We start from the raw sequence: 20454 nt of genomic DNA on the forward strand, positions 1-20454 counted from the left end.
TACAAATGCATCCAGTATATTGTTTATTACAATTGTCCTAATAGGATAATTTTACGTGCAGATGCCCAACTTTGTCGCTTATGACTCTGATATGCCATTAAAATGCATGTCTGCGATTGCCTATTGATTTCACCTGCTCTTGACTCCCCTTTGTTTCTCAGCATATCCGCCCACTCCCTTGTGTGTCACCAACCTGTTTCCCCATGTCTCGTTAACCCATGTTTGTGGATCTAAATGCCATTTGTGTGTTTATTTCCTGTTTCATCATCATCGATGTCATGCCTTTTTAATTTTAGATTCCCTACTTTTGTTTGGACTTTTTTGGTTTAATGCAATGAAACATTTTGAGTTATCACCACCCTGCCTGGCCTCAGTTTCCCCTACATGTGGATCCAATCCCCCTTTTTGCACTTGCATGCTCTCATTTTGATAGTTTCCAACCCCAGGTTGCCCTTCCCAAGATGACCACATGTGACAAATGTGACAAAGAAGAAGCAACAGAAGAGGAAGGGAAAAGTGTGTTTTCTTAATCAGGTAAGTGTTGTTTTCATTTAGCAGTCGTCTTTTTAATAAATGGGCCATTACTAAATTATATGAATGAAATACATGACATTATTATTATTATATAATTATACAAATGAAATAAATCACAAAATCCTGCATGGAAATTAAAAATAATCTTCACAATCTAAAATCTTCAGATGTACTTTTGCCCAGAATGCCTTTTTTCAAAAGTATAATAAGACTGACAAACATCCTCTGCAAATGTAAAAGATGAGCTAAATTACTGTGGACTTGATGGGAGTATTTCAAAACAAACATTGAACAAACACAGAAAATCAAACATTTTAGCTTTAAAGAGGATTTCAATCCTCAAGTTTTAAGAATTCACTTTTCATTTTGGTCCCTTCATGTGTCTGACCAAACAAGCATTTATTTCCATTCAAGTGAGCAAGCCATAATTAAGTATTAAAGCTGGGATTGTGAATGTTATCAAAAGAACACATCAGATGATACAAAACATCTTGATTGCGGAGTTGGCATCAGGAGCCAAACAAAACCTTTTATCGGTCCAAAACTAGTTGCTACACAGCCAAACGTAAGCGCTGCTGTGTGACATATTCAACAAACATTTGTGGAAACGCCGCCAATTTCTTCCTATTGTTGCCATGCTACTGACAGTGTATTGTTCAAAACAAATACGTACTGTACAGTAAATGTCATTGTGTGCCTCTCTGTCTGTGTGTGTGTCTTCCATTCGCTATCACTTAGGCAATGAGTGAATGTGTGTATTTACTGTTTTCACAGATGGAGCTCTGACACGGTCTGGAAAACTGAGATAAATGGCTCGCACCGCCGCTCGGCAGATGGTGAAAAAACACTCGCAGATGCACAAATGTCACAGGGTAAGGAGCCATTTAGACGGCCGGTGAGAAAGATTTTATTTGATCCTATGTTACAAATGTGAGACAATATAATTTGGTGATCATCAATAGGCTTAAAATATTGAGAGTTTGGGTGTTCTAGTGAAAATTCATGTTCGTGGGCGGCCTGATGGGGTGAGTGGTTAGTGCGTCAGCCTCACAGGTCCTGGGTTCAAATCAAGGTCTTGCCCTAATGAGGATAAAGAGTTACAGAAAATGAGATGAGAGAATAATGTTCATACTTAACTGGGTCAAGTTTGAAAAATTAAGATCCCCAAAAGTACAGCTTTTGCTTATTGACATGAAATTTGGCGCAAATGTTTATCATGGCCAATCAATGGTAGTGGACAGGCAATCTAGGCAGTTGCTTAGGGCGCCAGCTACTAAAGGGGACCCCTGAGTGTTACCAACATATATTCCTGGTGGGGACTTGACAATGTCTTTGGACCCCATGTAGTTCATGAAAAGGGAAACTTAAGTATATCATTTTAACCATTTAAAGCTCAAACTACTAAATAATTGGTAGCAAATTAAAACTTGAGGCTTTTAATGGTCCATTGGAACCAACAGACTAGAACATTTCGATATAATTAGTCCTGTGTTTATAATATTTATATAACACATCATTTTTTTTCAAATCACACTAACAAATAGCTCAAAATTCATGCATCCAGTATGATACATTTGGCCATATAGAGTTAAGTGTTATATGTTGATACTTTTAAATGTTTTCTATGAAAATGCTTTACATTATATTGTCTGCCAACTGTATTATTCTTTTGATGTGGCCTTTCCTATGGTACCACGAACCACTGGGTGCCCAACAAGCATGAAATCAAATCCAATTGAACGTAAACTCACAAAACCCCAGTTTTTTGACGTTCATCTGCGGCTGTCGCTCGGCGGTGCGGGGATGCGCGCATCTGTCACCCATTATCAGGCGGAATGAAGACTTTTGTGGGATTTTGGGCAGACGCAAAAGGAGGAAGACTAGCGTGTTAATAGTGTTTCTGAGATTCAGACAGAAAATGGCAAAAAATACAGCAGGTGGACTCAAATAATGCTTCCTCCTCCAAATCATAATCCCATCTTTTACCACCCTCTTGTGGACAGGATGCCCACGAGAAGATTTGCTAAGCCTTACTGGACCGATTGTATCGCACTGGGGAAGATAATATTGAATGTATTCTGGTTGCCATTGACGACAACAAATTATCACCATTGTAGTTGGTTTGAGTTTATTGATTACTTTGATGAAAAGCAGACTTATTGTTGCCTGTAGGTTTTTAGTCAGCCAGTAGAGGGCAGGTGCTTTTTGGCTTTGGTTTTAGTGTATGGGTTGAGTAAACGTTTGGAAACGTTGAGAAAATATTTTGAACAACAGTGTTTTAAAGACTTATTACAACAAAGTGTGCCCTAATCGACTATTTATATATTTGTCAATTCATTTTATAATGGAATGACCGACAGGTGACTTATCGTCAACCACATCGCACACAAACTTATCAAAACACACTTGAAATTGATTTTATTGCACATTTAGAGAACAAAAAAAGTGGCACAATACCCATTTGGATTCAAACAAAAGCAAACGCTCAACTGCCCGCGGCGTCCGCCGCCACGTCTGCCCGAGCTGCATAGATTTATCAAAAGCAAACCAACGTAAACATTAAAAATAGTAAGAACAACACCGAGAGACGCTTGAAATCATCATGGCAGAGGTTTTCCAAACAGACCTTGGCTTTATTCACACGTTCTCTTTTTTTTGCTTTGTTTTTTTTCCCCTCCGGTGAGTCACAACAAACACTAAAAAAAGAACAGAAAATGAACACTTCTTGTTCCGGGAAATATATACGTATGACAAACCCAATCTGTGTTGCTATGAAGATCCAATAGAAATTAAAAATAAAAATCCATTTTGTGAAAACCTCCTGGGATGTCATTGGTTAAAAAAAACAATAAAATAAAACATTACTTGATAGTCACAGTCATTGACGATACTATTTACATTTTTTTGACGTCCAAATGTCGTAGTCAAAGTTCTTTACAGCAAATTACACGTCTGCGGGGGTGAAGGAGAGAGGAAGGGCGTAAACTTCTTCTGACGGCCATTTTCTAAAAGTTAATTGGCAATTTCTTTTTGTAATTGACAGCACGTAACTCTTGTTTAAATTCCGTAACCTTGGCTGCTTCTATTTTTTTTAAATTCATTAATTTTGTAAAAATAAATTACAAGCTACCACGGTTCAGGCTAATGAGTCTTGCATGGAATTTATTGACACGTTAGAAAATAATTAATTTTGGGAAATATTAGGTAACCCAAAAGGTTCTTTGATTAGTTATTTAAAGATTTTTGAAGTTGAAATATACACACAATTGCTTCTTTTGGTTTACCTTCAAATATGCTGGAGAACAATCGATTAAATACTTTTTTTTCTTTTAATAACCCTAATCTGGCAACCCCAGATTTTCAGATGCTGCAGATTAGTTAGAGAACCCTTTTTGTACCTTTTTTGGGCATACTTCAGATTTTTAAACTGTTAAATTAACAGTATATCATTTATGATAAATTAAAATATTTACTAAACAAACAATATCAATTTATCAAAGGAATACAAAATATTGTAAGAATTCCTTGTTTCAAATTGAATACCCTTCGTTAGGTTCCCCAGCCCTAATAAACATGAATATAAAAGTTTACATACCCTTTTTCAAATGTATTGTAATAAAAAAAAAACAGAGAGGAGGTAAAAGTATAGAAAACAATGTTCCCACTTTTTTGCCCCAATCCTTTTTGTAAGTTATTGATTATGAGTAGTGGAAAAGGTTTTGGGGGAAAAAAAATTCAACTGGGGTGTGTAGACTTTTCCTATTCATCTCCTGTTAGGGCCTTTTTGCACATGGACTCTTATTGCTGCTTATAGTTAGGTTGGTAGCAACCTAAAGCGAGCCTAACTACCCGATATTTGAAACAAAATATGTCAGGAGTGATGGCCATCCACAACGTAAATGTCTACCATTATGATACAAAATGCAAACATTGTCTACAGTGCGACGACCGGATGAGATGGACGAAATGAAAAGTCCTTGTCAAGCAGTTAGACGGCATCCGTGTAGCTTCAAGTAAATACAGCGTGTTGGCGGATGTATGACGCCGTCGTCACAAAAAGCATGCTTTCCAAATGGCCACGGTGGCACATTTGAATTCGGAATTTCTCTGCAAACTCAAAACGGGAAGTTCTTTTTCAGTCCTGAGCTCCATTACCCTCAAATGCCTATCACCAGTGAGTGGAACGTCAACCCGGACGAGGACTAAATGCTCAAAGGACTTTGAAGCGCTGACTTTCAGGCTAAAATCCTGTAAAATGGCAGTAGACGGTCCGCAAAATAGCAACCATTTTGACCGTGAAACCTGGAAAACCCTGCACCCTTAGTTTTCGAGACAACTGGAAAGGAAAATTCAGTGATCAGTTTTAACACGCGATACCTCAAATTCTGGCAGTTTTCAAAGTTGGAAACCTTTCGTGGAAATTAACTCGGAAAAGTAATAATCATATATGGTGAAAGTATTTAGGCCATGTAAACCATACTTTTATACACTGTTTACTTAATTGTGGCTTACAATGTTGGTGTATGCTTGGTTTTAAATGACCAAAAGTAATCATTTGCCCGATAAAGGGTTAAATCTTGACATCATTGAGCCAGATATGATGTTACCGCAGTAAATTTTACTTTTGAGTGGCAGTCCATTTATGAGTGTAAATATTTACGCTTGAGCTTGAAGGAATTCCCACGAAAAGTTTCCACTTTGGAAAATTTCCAAGCTTTTCCAAGTCTCTCTCATCCAGAACCTGTAAAACGGCACCATTGAGTCAGTCTCAAAGCCTGAGTGTGTCCTGAACATGTATGAAAAGTACCTTCGGCAATGACACTGATGCTCCCTCACAGGTTCCTGTTCTCCTCTGAGGTTTTTTTTTAAATTTTTTTAGTGCAGACGGAATTTCTTTTGAGTGTAATGTGTGTGTGGTAGTGCGTTTGAATGGGAGTGGGCGGTTCTATAGGTTTTCCCCCGGTTGGTACTGGGGTTCCGTAGAGGTGAAGTAGTCCTCCAAAAAGCCCTGGAGATACTCAAAAGTGGGTCTCTCCTCCGGGTCCTTCCGCCAGCAGGACAGCATGAGCTCATGCAGGGAACCGGGACACTCGGACGGGCACGGCATCCGGTAGCCACGCTCCACTTGGTCTAGGACTTCGCGATTCACCATGCCTGTAAAAGAATAAAATAGAATTAGCACATTTTTATTGGCAAGGGGCAAATGTACGAACGTAATTGCGGAAATAACCCAAAGCGGTAGTAACATGGCTTTACCTGGATAAGGAACTCGTCCTTTAGTTGCTAGCTCTGTCAGCAGAACCCCGAAGGACCACACATCCGACTTGATGGTGAAACGCCCGTAAAGAGCCGCTTCGGGCGCCGTCCACTTGATGGGGAATTTCGCTCCTGAATCGTCACAGAGAAAATGCTCTAATTAACGCAGTTAAATCCCCAAATCTCATATTATTTTCTGAATCGCTTTATCCTCTCACGGGGGGTGCTGGAGCCTATCTCAGCTGACTTCAGGCCAGAGGAGGAGGACACCCTGAAATGGTGGCCAGCCAATCTCAGGGCACGAGGAGACAAACAAGCATTCATGTTCAGACTCATACTTAGGGGCAATTCAGAGTGTCCAATCAGCCTACAATGCATGTCTTTGGAATGTGGGAGGAAAGCGGATTACCCGGAGAAAACTCACACAGGTTCAAGGAGAACATGCAAACTCCACACAGGTGGACCGACCTGGATTTGAACCCGCACAAGGGTTGATTTGGTACGGTGAATGAAGCTCTAAGTCAAAATGCACTCAAAGTCTATTGTCCTCAGATAAACCTACCCTGTCTGGCAGTGTACTCGTTGTCTTCAATGAGTCTGGCAAGGCCAAAATCGGCCACCTTGCAAACCAAGTTGTCTCCCACCAGGATGTTGGCGGCGCGCAGGTCTCGGTGCACATAGTTCATCCTTTCCACGTATGCCATCCCTGCGGCGATCTGGAGAAAGTAAAAGCAAAAAAAAAAAAAAGAGGATGAATACAGTTACCAATCCAACCAAACCAAAAAGTGGAATTACGTGACAGAAGCCCAACCTGAGCTGCCATGTCCACCAGCTGAGGAAGACGAAGCATTTTGCCTGCCTCTCCTTTAAGGAAATCCAGTAGGCTGCCTGTGTTGGCGAGATCCAAATGCAATTATCAGGAAGCTATATATTAAGAAGCCTATTAAAAAGTTCTCAGAGATGAAATTTCCAAATTTATGGTGCGAGGCGTGAGAACATATCATCACCTTGTAACACAAAACCTTAATGATAAACGTGAAATGTATCCAGATACCATTCTTAATGGACCTAATCCACCAAGTGAACCCATGACAATGAAATTAAACGGAACATTTTTATGGTTTAGAACTTTAGATCATAGTCCTCAAATTATGAATCACCCTGGCTCATGTACTCCGTGACGATGTAGATGGGTTCTTCGGACACTACGGCGTAGAGTTGGACCAGCTTCTCATGCCGGAGTTTCTTCATGACTTGCGCTTCCTGGAGGAAAGCCTCTGGCGACATGGTGCCTGGCTTTAGGGTCTTGATGGCTACCCGCGTGGTACCATTCCACGTGCCTGACAGAAAAAAAAATCAAAAGCCTTTAAACCCTAGACTAGTCTGAATTCACGACATGGCATTCCACCAAACTCCTTCTTACCCATCCACACCTCTCCGAAGCAGCCCTGACCAAGTTTCAGGTCTAGGCGGAGGGACTCCCGTGGGATCTCCCAGGCGTCCCGAGCCAGTCCCTGCGTCTGAGGCTTGGCCACCGGGCACACGTCAGTCAGGGCGTGGCACAACCCATCCGAGTGCTCTGGAAGACGAGCGGGGTCAGACTTGGAAGAGCTGTTGTCTTTTTGAGGGTACTCACTGCGATAATGGAAGACGAGCTGCTGCAGACTGGTGAACTGCGTGCGTGACGTGATGTAGAAGCCGCCGCTGTCCAGCTTCCTGATTTTGTAATGTTTCACATTCAGGCCTTTGGTGTTGTCATAATCCAGCACTGACAGGCAGTACGCTCCTGTGAAGGGGAGGGAAGCATAGTTTAGTGGAACAATAAGATCGTATCAGGCGTTTGGGACAGCTGCTCTGCTTTCCCAACAGCTGTGCTGGGTTAAGTCCCCTATAGGAGCCTCAAGAATGCACTAGTGTCATTTGGTCTTGTGTGGATGCGCTTGGCTTTTATTTAGGAGAATGTCCTACAGGAGTTTCTTTGGCCATTTCGCCACCATAAAACAAAGTATATATAGCTAACCGACTTATGTGTCTTAGGTGGATTGTAACTGAAAGGATTCATTTCCATGAATGGACACATTCTGACTATCCATTCATTCATAACTTAATAAGTTCCATCTCGGCATTAGGCGAAAGAAGATGAAGCAATTCCTTCTGGAGGAGGTCATTCTTGATGAAAAGGCAGTGGAAAAAAATGCTAATTAAATTTCCTCCAACACAAAATATCAAACTAGTAAAACTCCGACTCCCCCCTAACCCTTCGTTGTGAAGGCCAATTATAAACAATGACGCCACCTTCTTGGGGTGACTCATACTTCTTAATCAGCCTGACTCAATTCGTGCATAATGCGACATACCTGTCACCATTTGACTTCTAACAAAGATTAAGCCCCCCATTCCCCCCTGCCCCCTTCTTCCTTTCGATGTCATTCCACCCCTCCAGCTTCATCTTCCTCTTTTACGACGGACTGGCGCTTGTAGCCAGGAGGGAATGGCAGCACCCTCGTCGGCTGACCTACTTCTGACACTGTGATTCACAGCCACCCCCCCCCCCCCCCCCTCCACCTCGCCACACGCGCTTCCTTCAAAAACAACCCCCCCTACATGCAACCCCTGAAAGATGACAACTGAGCAGAAACGCCACCACGGGCCGGGAGAACAAAGGCGCCTGGGAATGACGTAATGACCAACTGGTGGCTTTTACAAATTGGCTCCCCTAAGAGCTCGTGCAGAAGTTCACCGGGGGAGGACGAGAAAATATAATTTCCCATTTTCTGGTCATTAGAATGCTCAGCGCGGGCCAAATGGGAAACTGAGGTTTGAATGCGGTAGTCGATAACGGCGTTACGTTCCCAGAGCTTCACTATTTTTTGCATATTTTGTTCTTGTGGTAAACCACTTATTTCAACTGATTATCTGCCATTGATGGCGCCTAACGTCCAATCCATTCCGACTGGGAGCTCGAGCAGCGATCATTCGTTATCCACGGCACAGAAACATGAGCGCACGGAGCCAGTCGTCTCAGTTTAAATGAATTGATGTTGACAGACAATGAGATAAATACTATTAACTTTAGAAAAGAAGAATTGAGAATGTTACTTTGGGCCTTAACTAGCATATATTTCATGATCTTAGTTTTTATTAACATTGTATACCATTACTTTGATTCCATAAAAAAATTGTCACTTGCCTTATAAAGGGTTAAATGCCTTATTTGTCAACTTTAGAAAAGCTGTCCACTTTCCTTAAAAGGATTAAATGTAGTAGGAAGGAAAAGTCATCCAATTGACAAATGCCCTTTAGCGTCATTATTAATCCCTTCGTCACAAGTTTTATTGACCGGCGTGTGGGCAAGTCTGAGTGTATCGACTAAAGCCTGTTTGAAAAATTATTTTAATGGATGGTACCATTCGCTATTGTGCAACTCGACAAATGGAAATGTTACAATGAAATGTGCGGAAGTATCAGCACATTTTAACAAGGTTGTAAAATATGTATGTAAGCCTTGGAGGTACAGATATAGTCGCGACTCTCCTTTTTTTTGTTGCACATTTTACTATCTTAAAGCTTTACTCCAAGATGGAATAAAGTCATTTTTTTTCCTTTGAGATTTAGAACTCAACACTACATAATGTTGTTGTAAATTTGGCAATAAGATAAAAGATCAATCGAGAGGAAGCATAGCAAAACCAGTCAGACGTTGCCAAGAGAGAAAAATATTTCACTGGAAAATGTCCATTTTAAATGTTTCATAAACACATACAAAAATTCAAATCATGGCTGAAATGTACAATTAGTCTTTCCTTAATTTTGTAAACCACAAGATAGATTCTTCAAATTTTTTTTTTTGGTCTCACCTTTCGTCGTCTCGCTTTCCCTCACCAGGAAGGTCCCGCGGCGATTTTGTAAATTCAAAAGGATCCGTTCCGAATCCCGCCGAGTGATCTTCCCGAAATACCACCTGGCAAAAAAAAAAAAAAAGTGGATGAGTCTGTGGGCCATGCGGTCAAAAAGGTCAGCCGTCGGGCGACGTACTCTTCAGCTTGAATGGAGTCTGAGGGTGCCACGTAGTTGCTGGGGATGTAACCGCTCTCTCCGGTCGTCAGGGAGCGAGCCAGCCACCAGTCGCCTTCTCTGGAGAATGGAAAAAGGGAATTAATGCAAAGCTCCTGAGTGCCTCCCAAATTCATAAAAGTAATCCTAGAAAGGGTTTCAGGGTCCCCATTAAGGTCAACTAGTGACTTTTTTTTAAAACTCAGAATGGGGGAGTCAGTTTAAGACTGTTCGAGTTGAGATGTGCCGTCTAAAGAAAGGGGAGGAAAAATCCCAAAGCTAACTTATTAGTTCACTCATCCCTGTGCACAGATTGAGGTAAACAAAAGTAGTTTTGATTGGAACTGGTTATTAGATGTAATATTTAACAACTAGGACAGAGCAGTGATTGTTTATTTTTTTATTATTATTATTCTTTTCTTATTTTTTTCCGCTGCCTGTTTGGGGTAGATGAGGGAATGACATCATTGATTTTTATTCCTATTTGCTTAATATCTGTATATAGTTGTTAGTCACTTGTTGTTTTTGTTTATTTTACATTTTCATGTCAACCCGTTGAAATATTTTGGTAATTTAGGACACAAATACATTTAGATTGAAATTTGAGTGTGTGACATTGTAGAAGTACATGATTAAAATAAACACTCTTTTGTAAACTAGTTACAACAACAATAAAGTGTAGTTCAGCCTGCTAGAATTTTGTTCAAGCCTCCATCTTTTGAGCACAACTGTACTGAAATTTGTTTTCTTTCATGCTGATAAATGTCTCTTATTTAACTCCAGAGTCAGACAAAGGACAAATAATCAACTTTCCACTATATATGGTTATGCACAGTATGCATTTCTCATGCTCATCATCTCAACACAAACATTCATTTGAATAAAGGTGTCTTGTCTTTTGCGGTGAGAATCACTGACCTGAAGCTGTACTTTTTCCTAGAAGAGACCAACGATGAGAGGGAGAGAGAGAGAGAAGGAGAGATAACAGACACAGCAGACACATCAAAACACAGCAAGGCAAGCAGCACTCAGACAGACACAGCGGAGGCGGAGAACACGTGCCGCTGGGATGGCAAAGTACGTCTAGCATCATTTTGGTACGCAAGCGCATCCTAGTGTGCATTTCTATCCTTTCAAGGGTTGGAATTTGGGAGTCTGCTTGATGTATTTTTTAATCAACATTTTCATTTTTTTTGTCGTACTATGCCATCACAACCATCAGACGAAAAGCAGAGCTAGCAAAATGTATGAATAGCTTACAGAAACATGTTTAAAATGTTGCTCAATTTGGCTGAATTCTCTACATCAGGGGTCGCAAACTAATTTTATCCAAGTGTGGTTGGTCATTAAGTCAGTGTGGGTAGTACGAGTATTTAACAAAAAAAGTATATTCAAACACATATAAGTAAATCAATCTTTTATAGTTGAGAACATTCTATTATTATATTCTCTAAATTGTCAATAAGTCTCCCATTTTCCCTTAAATTTTCTACTAAAATAGCATTATGTATTAACACTACTTAAAGGCATCAAAAAGATAACAGTATTGATCTATATTTTTGTACACGTCGCTGTTAGATGACAAAATGGTCATAAAATCTGAAAATTCTACTTAACCACTACAAAATATGATTTTATGACGTTTGCCAGCAGTTTCCTTCATTTCACGACTAGAGAGTAGAATGTTATCAACACAAAAAATGCAACATTTTCTTCTTTTTAAACAACAGTTTTGAACTGTTCAAATAGATTGGACATCTATCACATTCAATGGCAGTAAAACATTTGAAGGGCCTAAAACACACACACACACACAGGGCCAAGCACGGTTCCTTACGTGTTGTTGACAATCTGTAGCCTGTCGCCTTTCCGAAAGGTCAGATCGGACGCCGTCCTTGACTCATAGTCATACAGCGCCACAAAAGTAGTGACACCTCCTGCAAGACAGAGCACGTCAACATGCGTTTAGAGAACAATTCTACAGTGAATATTCACCCTGGGAGGTAGATTTTGCCCTTCAATTTCATTTGCCAGAGATCCATATTCATTTCGCGTACACTCTGCACAATTTGTGGCGGTTTGATTTGAAATATTGACATTACCAGGTGACTGATATCATGTGGAGGACAAAACAAACTGATACTAGGTATGTCCCCGGATCGGAATTTATTGGAAATCTGGCCCGATAGTGTCATAATCAGAGAAAAATAACTACTTTTATTTATTTTTTAACTCTTTAGTTGCCATTTTGACTGGGAGGTCTAGCAGCAATAATTTGCTCAATGGCAATGGCATTAAAATATAATCATTAGCTCTGGCAGTTAATGAGTTAACATAACATTAAGAGCCATAAGTATAATGCAAATGTATATATAGATTTACAAAATATATTTTTTTATATTGACCCTGTACGAACAAAACAAATCACAACTAAAATACCTCCATTTCTGGCATTATGTGACAAAGATTACTCACTTCATAAATTTATTTAGGTAAAATACATTGTTGAAGCAATTTACAACCTTATTTTTATTGTAAAAAAAGGAAACTATTTGAAAAGCATTATAAATGAAGATAGTATTGAGCTTTATTATTGTATGCTTGTTGTTGCATCGCTGATAAATGCCACTACGAAAAATTCAGTTGACCCACTAGGAAATATGATTTTTGACATTTGGCAGCTGTCCAGTCCTGATTTTTCACATGCCCGCCATGTTTGATGTGAGCAGGCAGCAAAACTGCGGGTCATATAGTACACTGTCGATTCAGTGGACGGAGAAACATTAGTTCAACCATCTGGCCAGTCTAGACACATTAAGGCTTAATGTCAAGTCGGCACGGCACCGACCGACCGGCCTTTTAACGTCAGAGCTTTCAAGTCTATTTTACAGTCGAAGGTCGAGAAGGGGAGGAAATGCACTTCTTCCTACGCTGTTGCCGTTAACATTTCTGTTGTCTGGGAAATTGTTTTGAGATTGATATTGAAGCAAATGTGTACTGTGACATTATATGCTGAGCATCATTCAGAAGAGCAGGTCAACAAAAAAGGAAAAATAAAGCATTAAAGAGTGATTATTAACTAAGTGATCCAATACCACTTCCACTTCACGTAACCTAAAAATGAATATCATTTTAACGTTATGATTTTACCACTTCTTTTTTCCTAGTATCATATTATTCCCTAATATTGCGCCAAAACTATTTTTGTTTTGGTACAACGCCAAATGTCTCAATTTATGAAACAAAACAACTTCTGGTTAATGTAACGTAAATTTAGCAACAGACAACTTTATATTACAATTTTGATCATTTACTGTAATGTAATGGATGAATTCATTCTTGCAAGTAGTATTGTCGTAATGTGAGGACTTTAATCTAGTAATATTTCAATGTATGACTTCATTCTCAGAATATTGCAACGTTAATCTCTTAATCTCTTAATTTAGATTTTTTATTCTTTGTTGGGACCTGTATTGGCTTGTGGTTGCGGAAGAAAATAACATTCCATTGGTCGCTTACTCGCTATCACTAAAATATGTCCACATGTATCAAAGTGAAAACATTTCTAGTTTTCGTCCTCAGCAAAGAGAAAATTAGTTCACTTTTCAGCCCGCCCATGGTTGACGTCTGTTAGTTTATCTTAAAAATCAAACGAACCGGTGTTTGTCCTTGTTTGAATTCCATTTTACTCACCCACTTCCAAGCTTTAAAAAAATATATCATTGTGTGAATGTAATACAAAGCGTTATCAATAGTGGTTGCCTGGCAACCAGCAAAGAAGCCACTTTTGGTCATTGAGAAATGATTGCTTCCAGAGGGGAACATGATCCAAAGATCTATTGTTCTGTATCTGAAACTAAAGTAACATTTCACATTGGGATGACTGGAAAACAAACCTGATAAAGGTCCTCTCTGAGGCGAGGTGACAGCGCCAGTGCGATCCACGCCCCCAAAGAGCGCCAGCTCGGGAGTGTTGGCGGGGGCGTGCTGGTACCCCTGGTAGCCCCGTCGGCCCGTGCCCACCGCGGGGCTCCTGTTTGGAGTTTGGGTCTGCTGGGCCGGGCCCAGGTGGTGGAAGTGTCCGCTGTCGGAGCCCGTGCCGATGGTGCCGTCCACGCTCATGGAGCGCTGGCCCGGTTCCTTCGGCTTGCTCTTGACGCCCCCCATGTGGAGACCTGGGATCAGAGCCAGTAATGAAAAGGGATTTATGGCCGGTTCGGTTCAGTTTTAGAACATATCACACCAGCTGTCTCCTTGTCGAGTGAAGAGAAATTTACCAATGGATTAATTCCACACATAATATGGAACCAAAACCAGTAAAAAAACTTCCTATATTGTGGTAACCACTTCCTTTTTTTGTGTGGAAACAATAAGTATCAAGCAGAAAAAGGACATTAAGAGCCTCGACTGATTGTTCGAATGTGCATACATGCCTACTAGTGCTAATAATTCAGCATACTATGCCAATTATAAGTCATTTGTAATGATGCTGTTCACTATACAATTGGACATATCTGAAAACATGAATGTCTCATTATACCTCTCAATCCAACCTCAATGTTGTCCTTGGGCCTACACATTGACAAAGACAGATTCAGTCACCACAAAGAACAGTCTTACATGTTAACACAAGAGGTAAAGATGAGGCTTAGAAATCTGTGATTTTCTTTCATTGTAAGTGCTGCGTGATCTCAAGAGCTAATAAAAGTGGTAGAAGACTTCTTGTCCTTGAGTTGTTTGGCAATACTTTTGGAATGTGTATTACCTCCCCTTACCTGTTTCCACAGATGTTTAAGGTAATTATGAGATTACAATGTGCGTGTAAAGCAACGGTGTCAAACGTGCGACCCGTGGGCCGGAAGTAGGCGGCCGATCTGGACCGCGAGGTTATTCATTTGTAGCTCATTCATTCTATACGTACTGAATGAAGCAGCCCGAACCAAACCAAAATGAGTTTGACCCCCCTGGTGTAAAGGTTTATAAGAAACTATGTTGAAATTCAAATTACTGAGGTACTCTGTTCCTCTAACGTAGAGCTTTATACTAGTGAGAAAGCGAAATTGTGGACTACTACATTTGAGCATGATTATTATGTCCTAGCAGAGGAGCAAGATTTACAACTGTGCAAAAGCTCATCAATCTTCTACATACTTAAGACCACAGTTTAGTACTGTTCAAATAGAAATGTCATCTGTCTACCGTTTTTTTAAGTACTATGTACCTCTTACAGTGAGTATAGTTTCATAATGACAGTTGTAGTAGATGTGTGAATCCCATACTATCAGGAATCACACTTAAGGCTTGTCAGAAATGTAGTGCACGGTGTCTCTTATGCATGAGTGTATCTAAACTACGTTCACACAAGTTTTAATCAATAGGTTGTCATTGATAGACGTTCAATCCTATTTGGGTGATTGTTACGCTTTATATATACACTTTGTTTTCCCTCTACTCGACAGAATGATCTACGGCTCTGAACAACATACCCTGGTGGAAGTGCCTTTGTGTTGAAAGCATTGATTACAGTCAGTGGAGAACGATGGCGTCATCTCGACACATGTCGACAGAGACACGTTAAGTGCATCCCCGGAAAGATGTGACATTGTGCGCCTGTGTGAGTTCGCTCCACGACTCGAGGGCAGACCTCCCTCTGGGAAGCTGAAGATGACTCACTGCGAGACCAGCTATTTCAGGCCGACTGGAACGGAGACAGTCACAGCGGCTTGAAAACAGCCTCCTTCCTCACATGGATGAAGGAACTCTCAGTTCCAGACAGTGTGCGAACTCATGTGCGCATAAGCAGCTGTTCCATCGTCTCCGGGAAGTTCTCGAGCTCAACCTCGGTAGCATTTCACATCCTTTTTCCAACACGTGCGCCGAGTCTGAGGAGACTATTAACAGACCAGGCAAGGAGGAAGTGCCAGTGGCCCTAAAAAGAATGCGTAGGTGCTGACGTACAGCTTCAGCTCTCAGTGAGGTTGGTATTTAATTTTCATTTGAATATATAGTGCGTGCATAATGAGACAGGTATGTCGAGAGATAAGGAAGACCCCTGATGATGAAGGGGTGGCACGTAGGCGTGCGTTCCTGAGAGCTTTGATTCAACTCTCGCCAAAGATGTCTCGTTGCGCTTTGGGGGGTGAAGGCCTCTTTGTGCTGCAACAGTGAGTCACACACCAATGGGTCTGCGGAAAATGATGGACGAGTAGAATGTGGGAAATGGGTAATGTGTCAAAAGTTAACTCAGGTTCTGCACCCTAAAATGTTGTCGTATTCAGGCTGATGGGTAAACTGTGGGATATTCTATCCCACAGTTCAAGCAAAATCTGCAACATGACATTGTGTTCAGATTCATTGTTGAACTGTAGTTTAGCCCAGTTGACTAAAAGAGAGAAGTGGGACACACTTGCCACCATTAATTAGCTTAGGAATCGTGTTTTAGGAAGTTGAAGGACTCTGATAAAACAACATTTTGCAGAACAAGCAAATATTGCATAGAAAAAAGATTTTCTGAGTTATCCAGATGACAATTTCATTCAGTTTCAGAAGGTCGAAGGAACAGAAGTGGATGTTAGCCATTTAGGAAAACATAACCATTCTTCTACTCGTCAGATCGAGTCATTCGACATATCTGGCAGATTTGACTTTTAGTTTTTAAGGTCATAAGCCTTGCGTATTTTAAATAAAGGTTGTGAATCGCTGATTTAGGAAATGATATGAAAGCACTTGGCAAAAGATTGAAAGCCAACTCACAAACACACAACCAAACAGCCCAGCTTGCATATGTAAACATCCGACCCCACACTGCCAAACAGCATCCTGCCTGCTCCTAATAAGGCGTCAGGGCGAGTTAATATCAGGATGTGCTGACACACAGCTCCATCCATCACATCCAGATAAAACAGGAACAGTGATCACTCATTGCAGGAGACAAAATAAAGACAGAAGAGGAACCCAAAATGAATTACAAGCAGGGTGGGAAAGACTTTCCGACACTTTGTCAGCTTGTCCATTCGGGTGAAGAATGTGGGCCAACCAGATTGTGCTGCTTACAACAAATCACCAGGGCAGACCAGTGAATGGCAGAAAAGCATATTGATGCTTGTAAGAAAAATGAAAAATAAAAAAAAAACATGATTACATTCAAAATCATATAAGTCTACCTAATTAGTTTTGCAGACAAGGATGTAGCTTCATCCAGTTCAGGGGTGTCAAAATTAGTTTGGTTCGCAGGCCACATTAACACTAACTTGATGTCACATGGGCCAGACCAGTTTATTTTTGGCCTAAAAACTGAACTTACTTGCCGCCATTGATGGCCCTAGACATCCAATACATTTGGACCACTTTTGGCCCCCGGCCCACATGTTTGACACCCCGAATCTAGGTTTATCTCGACCCAACACTACTATGGACTTTTCGACGCGCCCCCCCCGTTCAGCATTTATTATCATGATGCGAAGATTTGGCCGTGGTAAACGTGAATGAGTCACCACAGACGGTAACAGTTGCCTGGGTGAGCGAAGGAAGTCGCCACTGCCAATGTTGCAGTCCAACAAAAGCGGGGGAAGGGGGTCACGGGTGGGATGTCTTCAGTGTTATCTTCTCAAACCAAAAACATTCACGCCGTCGACTTTACAGCGATGCATGCCGATGGTGGACAGATAGAGTTTGGGGTTAAAACGCAACAATGCACGCTGTAATTGAGTGCTTTCCAATCTCATTCTGTCTGCCCACTCTAAGGACTTCTTTTCTTGTTTTTTTTTTGTAGGAAAGTTCGATATCTGAGCTTGTCAAGAAGTAGAAGACAAGCAGAGGATGCTGGCATTTTCTGATTAAAAAGCACTTCCCTTTCTGACCATCTGCAAGTGCCTGCTTTGGAGTGTTGCCATGTGCAAGGGCTACTAATTCTACTTCACTGTTGGAGGTGCTGCGTTCTTTGTCAATAAATGACAGCATGTGAACCGAGATGCCACTAAAGTTCTCTGGTAAGTAAGTTCTAACTGGTTTATTCCCACATCTTAAAAGGTTATTCAAAGGTAAAAAAAAACTCAATGTTTTGTCCCCTTCTCGGTACCCTCCAATGATTCACACATCTCATTCACAGCAGAGCCCCGAATCTGTTTTCCTCTCATGCATAATGAGCTGGGACCCGTCCAAATCCCAGCCCTCAAAAAAAGGAACTGTAAATGGATTTGTCTCATCATTTTAATTCGTATTCCTGCGGGATTAACCGTAGCTGCGTTCAGGATCATGCAGTCATTCGCATTCCCCAATTCAACAAAAAAATGATTAGTATATATTTTACCCAAAAAATAGAAATGTAACCTTATGTTGAATAATCACAATATAGAGACATTAATATAGTGGGTTATACACCTGTAGTAAAGGGTTTGCTTTAAAATTAAGGCTGGGGAAACTCAGAATCAAAGAAGGATTTTTTTTTTTAGATTCATCTCAGTGATTGTTGATGGCTTTAAATGTATTTATTGCTGTCAAGTGAGGTTAACTCGAAAGATAATTGCAGACATTGTCTTAATTTCTGAAACACTTTATCCTCACTAGGGTTGTGGGGGTGCTGGAGCCAATCCCAGCTGACCTGGAGCGATAAGCAGGGGAATATTCACAGTCACACTCCTAATTAGGGGCAATTTAGAGTGTCCAATCAACCTACCGTGCATGTTTTTAGAATGTGGGAGGAAACCGAAGTACCAGAAGAAAACCCATGCAAGCCCGAGGGAAAACATGCAAATTCATTTCATTTCATATTTTTTTAATATAAAATTGCATTCATGTATAACAAAATACTGAAATTCTACTTAATTTTGTGACATTGCTTTCAGCATGACAAATTTTGACCCCTGAACTAATGGAGATTGGCTGCTTAAGTGACTAATTCCATCTAGGGATGAAGATAAATAGTGCAAATGAATTTAAGATAAACCCAAGCTTCTAGTGCGGGCCATATGAGAAGATCTATTTATAATTTGTTAGTGGCCATAGTTTGGACACCCCTGCATGTGAGGGAAAAATCATACAACATAAGATATGCGTCCCCTTTACATTAAAACAGAAGCAAGTGAGTACATAGTAGCCTATATTGTGGTTAGCGTCCAGTTGTTGATGAAGGGTGGCGAAGGGGTGGGTGGGGTGCTAGCTGCCAGCCGGAGTAGCAGCTGTCAAAATGACATTCTGCAAGGGGGGTTTTTTAATCGGAATTTCAAAAGAGGGGGTAGAAAAGACGAATAATATTACACACCGACACAGCATTCCAGAACATACAAGATCCATGAGTTAAATGAATGAGGGCGAAAAAAAGCGAAAGTGCTGCCGAGGCTTATTCAGCCAGATGAGTCGAAACAGGTGCTGCTCCATTTTGAATTTCAATGCTTTCTCACCCCCGTTTTGGGGTTGATTTCCCCTTCGATGTTTGTACTCGCTCTTAAATCAACATAGATCTCCATCGATCGGGATATTTGGCCTGAAACGCGTCGCTTTTATTGTGTGTAAAGCCCGGATAGGGATGGCGCGGGGGGTGGTTTGTCTGAGAGACGACAACAAACGATTGTGGCCCCTCATCTTGAGTGAATGGAACCGGCCGAGTGAATGGATCGGGAAAATATACGCAATGGCTCACTTTTTAAATCTCTTAATTCACCCGCCGACTCACCTTTTTTCCTTTAAGATAACGCCCGAGCCAAAATCAGAGACGTGTTAATAAATCCCGTCGCTCGTCCTCATTTGTCGAATAAGTGCAGGTTGCGATGGAAACGCTGATGAATCCCATTTAGCGAATTTCGATACAATTTAGAGGAAGGAGGAGGAGGAAGACGAGGTCATGGCGGGGGGTGCATCTTCTCTTCTAGTGAGTACAGTACCGACAGGGGGGACAAAGATGCTTCCTCTCTACTACGTATTACGGCGAGTAGTAGCCCTAGCGGCGTGTCCGTGTGTCGACGCGGGGGGAGGTGGGCGGATGACTGGAGCGTGGAGCAGACATGGACCCCCGTGCGGAGCAAAAAAAAAAAAGGAAGCGAAAAAAAGACACAAAAGTCTGTATTCACTGACTGATCCGTGGGTTCACATCGAAGGCGTTGGCAGGCATGATAAACACCCCCACAATCCTTGTTTGTCACAAAATCCCTGCCAGTCACGATTGAGCAGTGTCCCAAAATGGACAGTTTTTTTTTATTGTCTTGCAGCTAATGATGAAAAATATCATCGAACATGGGCCTGACAAGAAGCTTAAATGGTTTCATAGTGTGTTGCAATTCTTACTTTTTCCACTAGGTGGAGCTACTCATTTAGACAGTGCTTTTCCGTTAGCTGTGGTGTCAAAACCAAATAACATGTTAAAATTACTAGAAAACTAAGTGGAATTTCAGAAAAAAATATAATTTTAATGCAATGTGATCCATTGGAATTGAGAAAAACATTCTCTTTAACACTTTAAAGTACATTATTTTGTCCTAAATTCATAGTACTCTAATAAAGGGTGGAACGTTAACACTAATTCTAAATGGTATTTGGAACTCTTCCTAATTCCCTGCAAAAACAATTCCAAAGAATGATTCTGCACCAGACATAGTTTTATAGTATTAAAGTCCAACT

The 20454-nt window shown here is 40.9% G+C and overlaps 1 protein-coding gene and 1 long non-coding RNA gene across 4 annotated transcripts; one reads left to right on the forward strand and one right to left on the reverse strand.

Moving 5' to 3' along the window:
- The first annotated feature begins 261 nt into the window (after nucleotides 1–261).
- LOC144202937 (uncharacterized) lies at nucleotides 262–9966 on the forward strand. Its single transcript, XR_013327586.1, has 3 exons — nucleotides 262–534; nucleotides 1309–1406; nucleotides 9676–9966. It is a non-coding gene; the product is annotated as an uncharacterized LOC144202937 (long non-coding RNA).
- Nucleotides 2936–19819, reverse strand: LOC144202936 (proto-oncogene tyrosine-protein kinase Src). Of its 3 annotated transcripts, XM_077726067.1 has the most exons (13): nucleotides 19514–19815; nucleotides 13740–14018; nucleotides 11681–11780; nucleotides 10762–10779; nucleotides 9826–9924; nucleotides 9648–9751; nucleotides 7427–7576; nucleotides 7214–7369; nucleotides 6951–7130; nucleotides 6602–6678; nucleotides 6353–6506; nucleotides 5791–5922; nucleotides 2936–5688 (listed from the first exon to the last, which is right to left on the reverse strand). In XM_077726067.1, the coding sequence occupies exons 2-13, from the start codon at nucleotides 14008–14010 to the stop codon at nucleotides 5480–5482; spliced, it is 1650 nt and encodes a 549-aa protein (XP_077582193.1). In that variant the 5' UTR covers nucleotides 14011–14018; nucleotides 19514–19815; the 3' UTR covers nucleotides 2936–5479. The 3 variants fall into 3 exon arrangements, with proteins under 3 accessions (XP_077582193.1, XP_077582195.1, XP_077582192.1); XM_077726069.1 differs by lacking the exon at nucleotides 10762–10779 and having other exon boundaries at nucleotides 19514–19816; XM_077726066.1 differs by lacking the exon at nucleotides 10762–10779 and having other exon boundaries at nucleotides 7214–7576; nucleotides 19514–19819.
- Between the last annotated feature and the right edge of the window lie 635 nt (nucleotides 19820–20454).

The sequence above is a fragment of the Stigmatopora nigra genome, chromosome 10, assembly GCF_051989575.1.
Source record: "Stigmatopora nigra isolate UIUO_SnigA chromosome 10, RoL_Snig_1.1, whole genome shotgun sequence".
Taxonomy (NCBI): Eukaryota; Metazoa; Chordata; class Actinopteri; order Syngnathiformes; family Syngnathidae; genus Stigmatopora; species Stigmatopora nigra.

Bases quoted from the DNA above. Each gene is read 5' to 3' on its own strand.
- LOC144202936 (XM_077726066.1), bottom strand. From the start codon at position 14,010: ATGGGGGGCGTCAAGAGCAAGCCGAAGGAACCGGGCCAGCGCTCCATG. The intron at 6,679-6,950 runs GTGATTCATAAT...TCGCCAACACAG, and splicing joins CACGGAGTACATGAGCCAGG to GCAGCCTACTGGATTTCCTT. The intron at 5,923-6,352 runs GTAGGTTTATCT...GTGACGATTCAG, and splicing joins CGAGTACACTGCCAGACAGG to GAGCGAAATTCCCCATCAAG.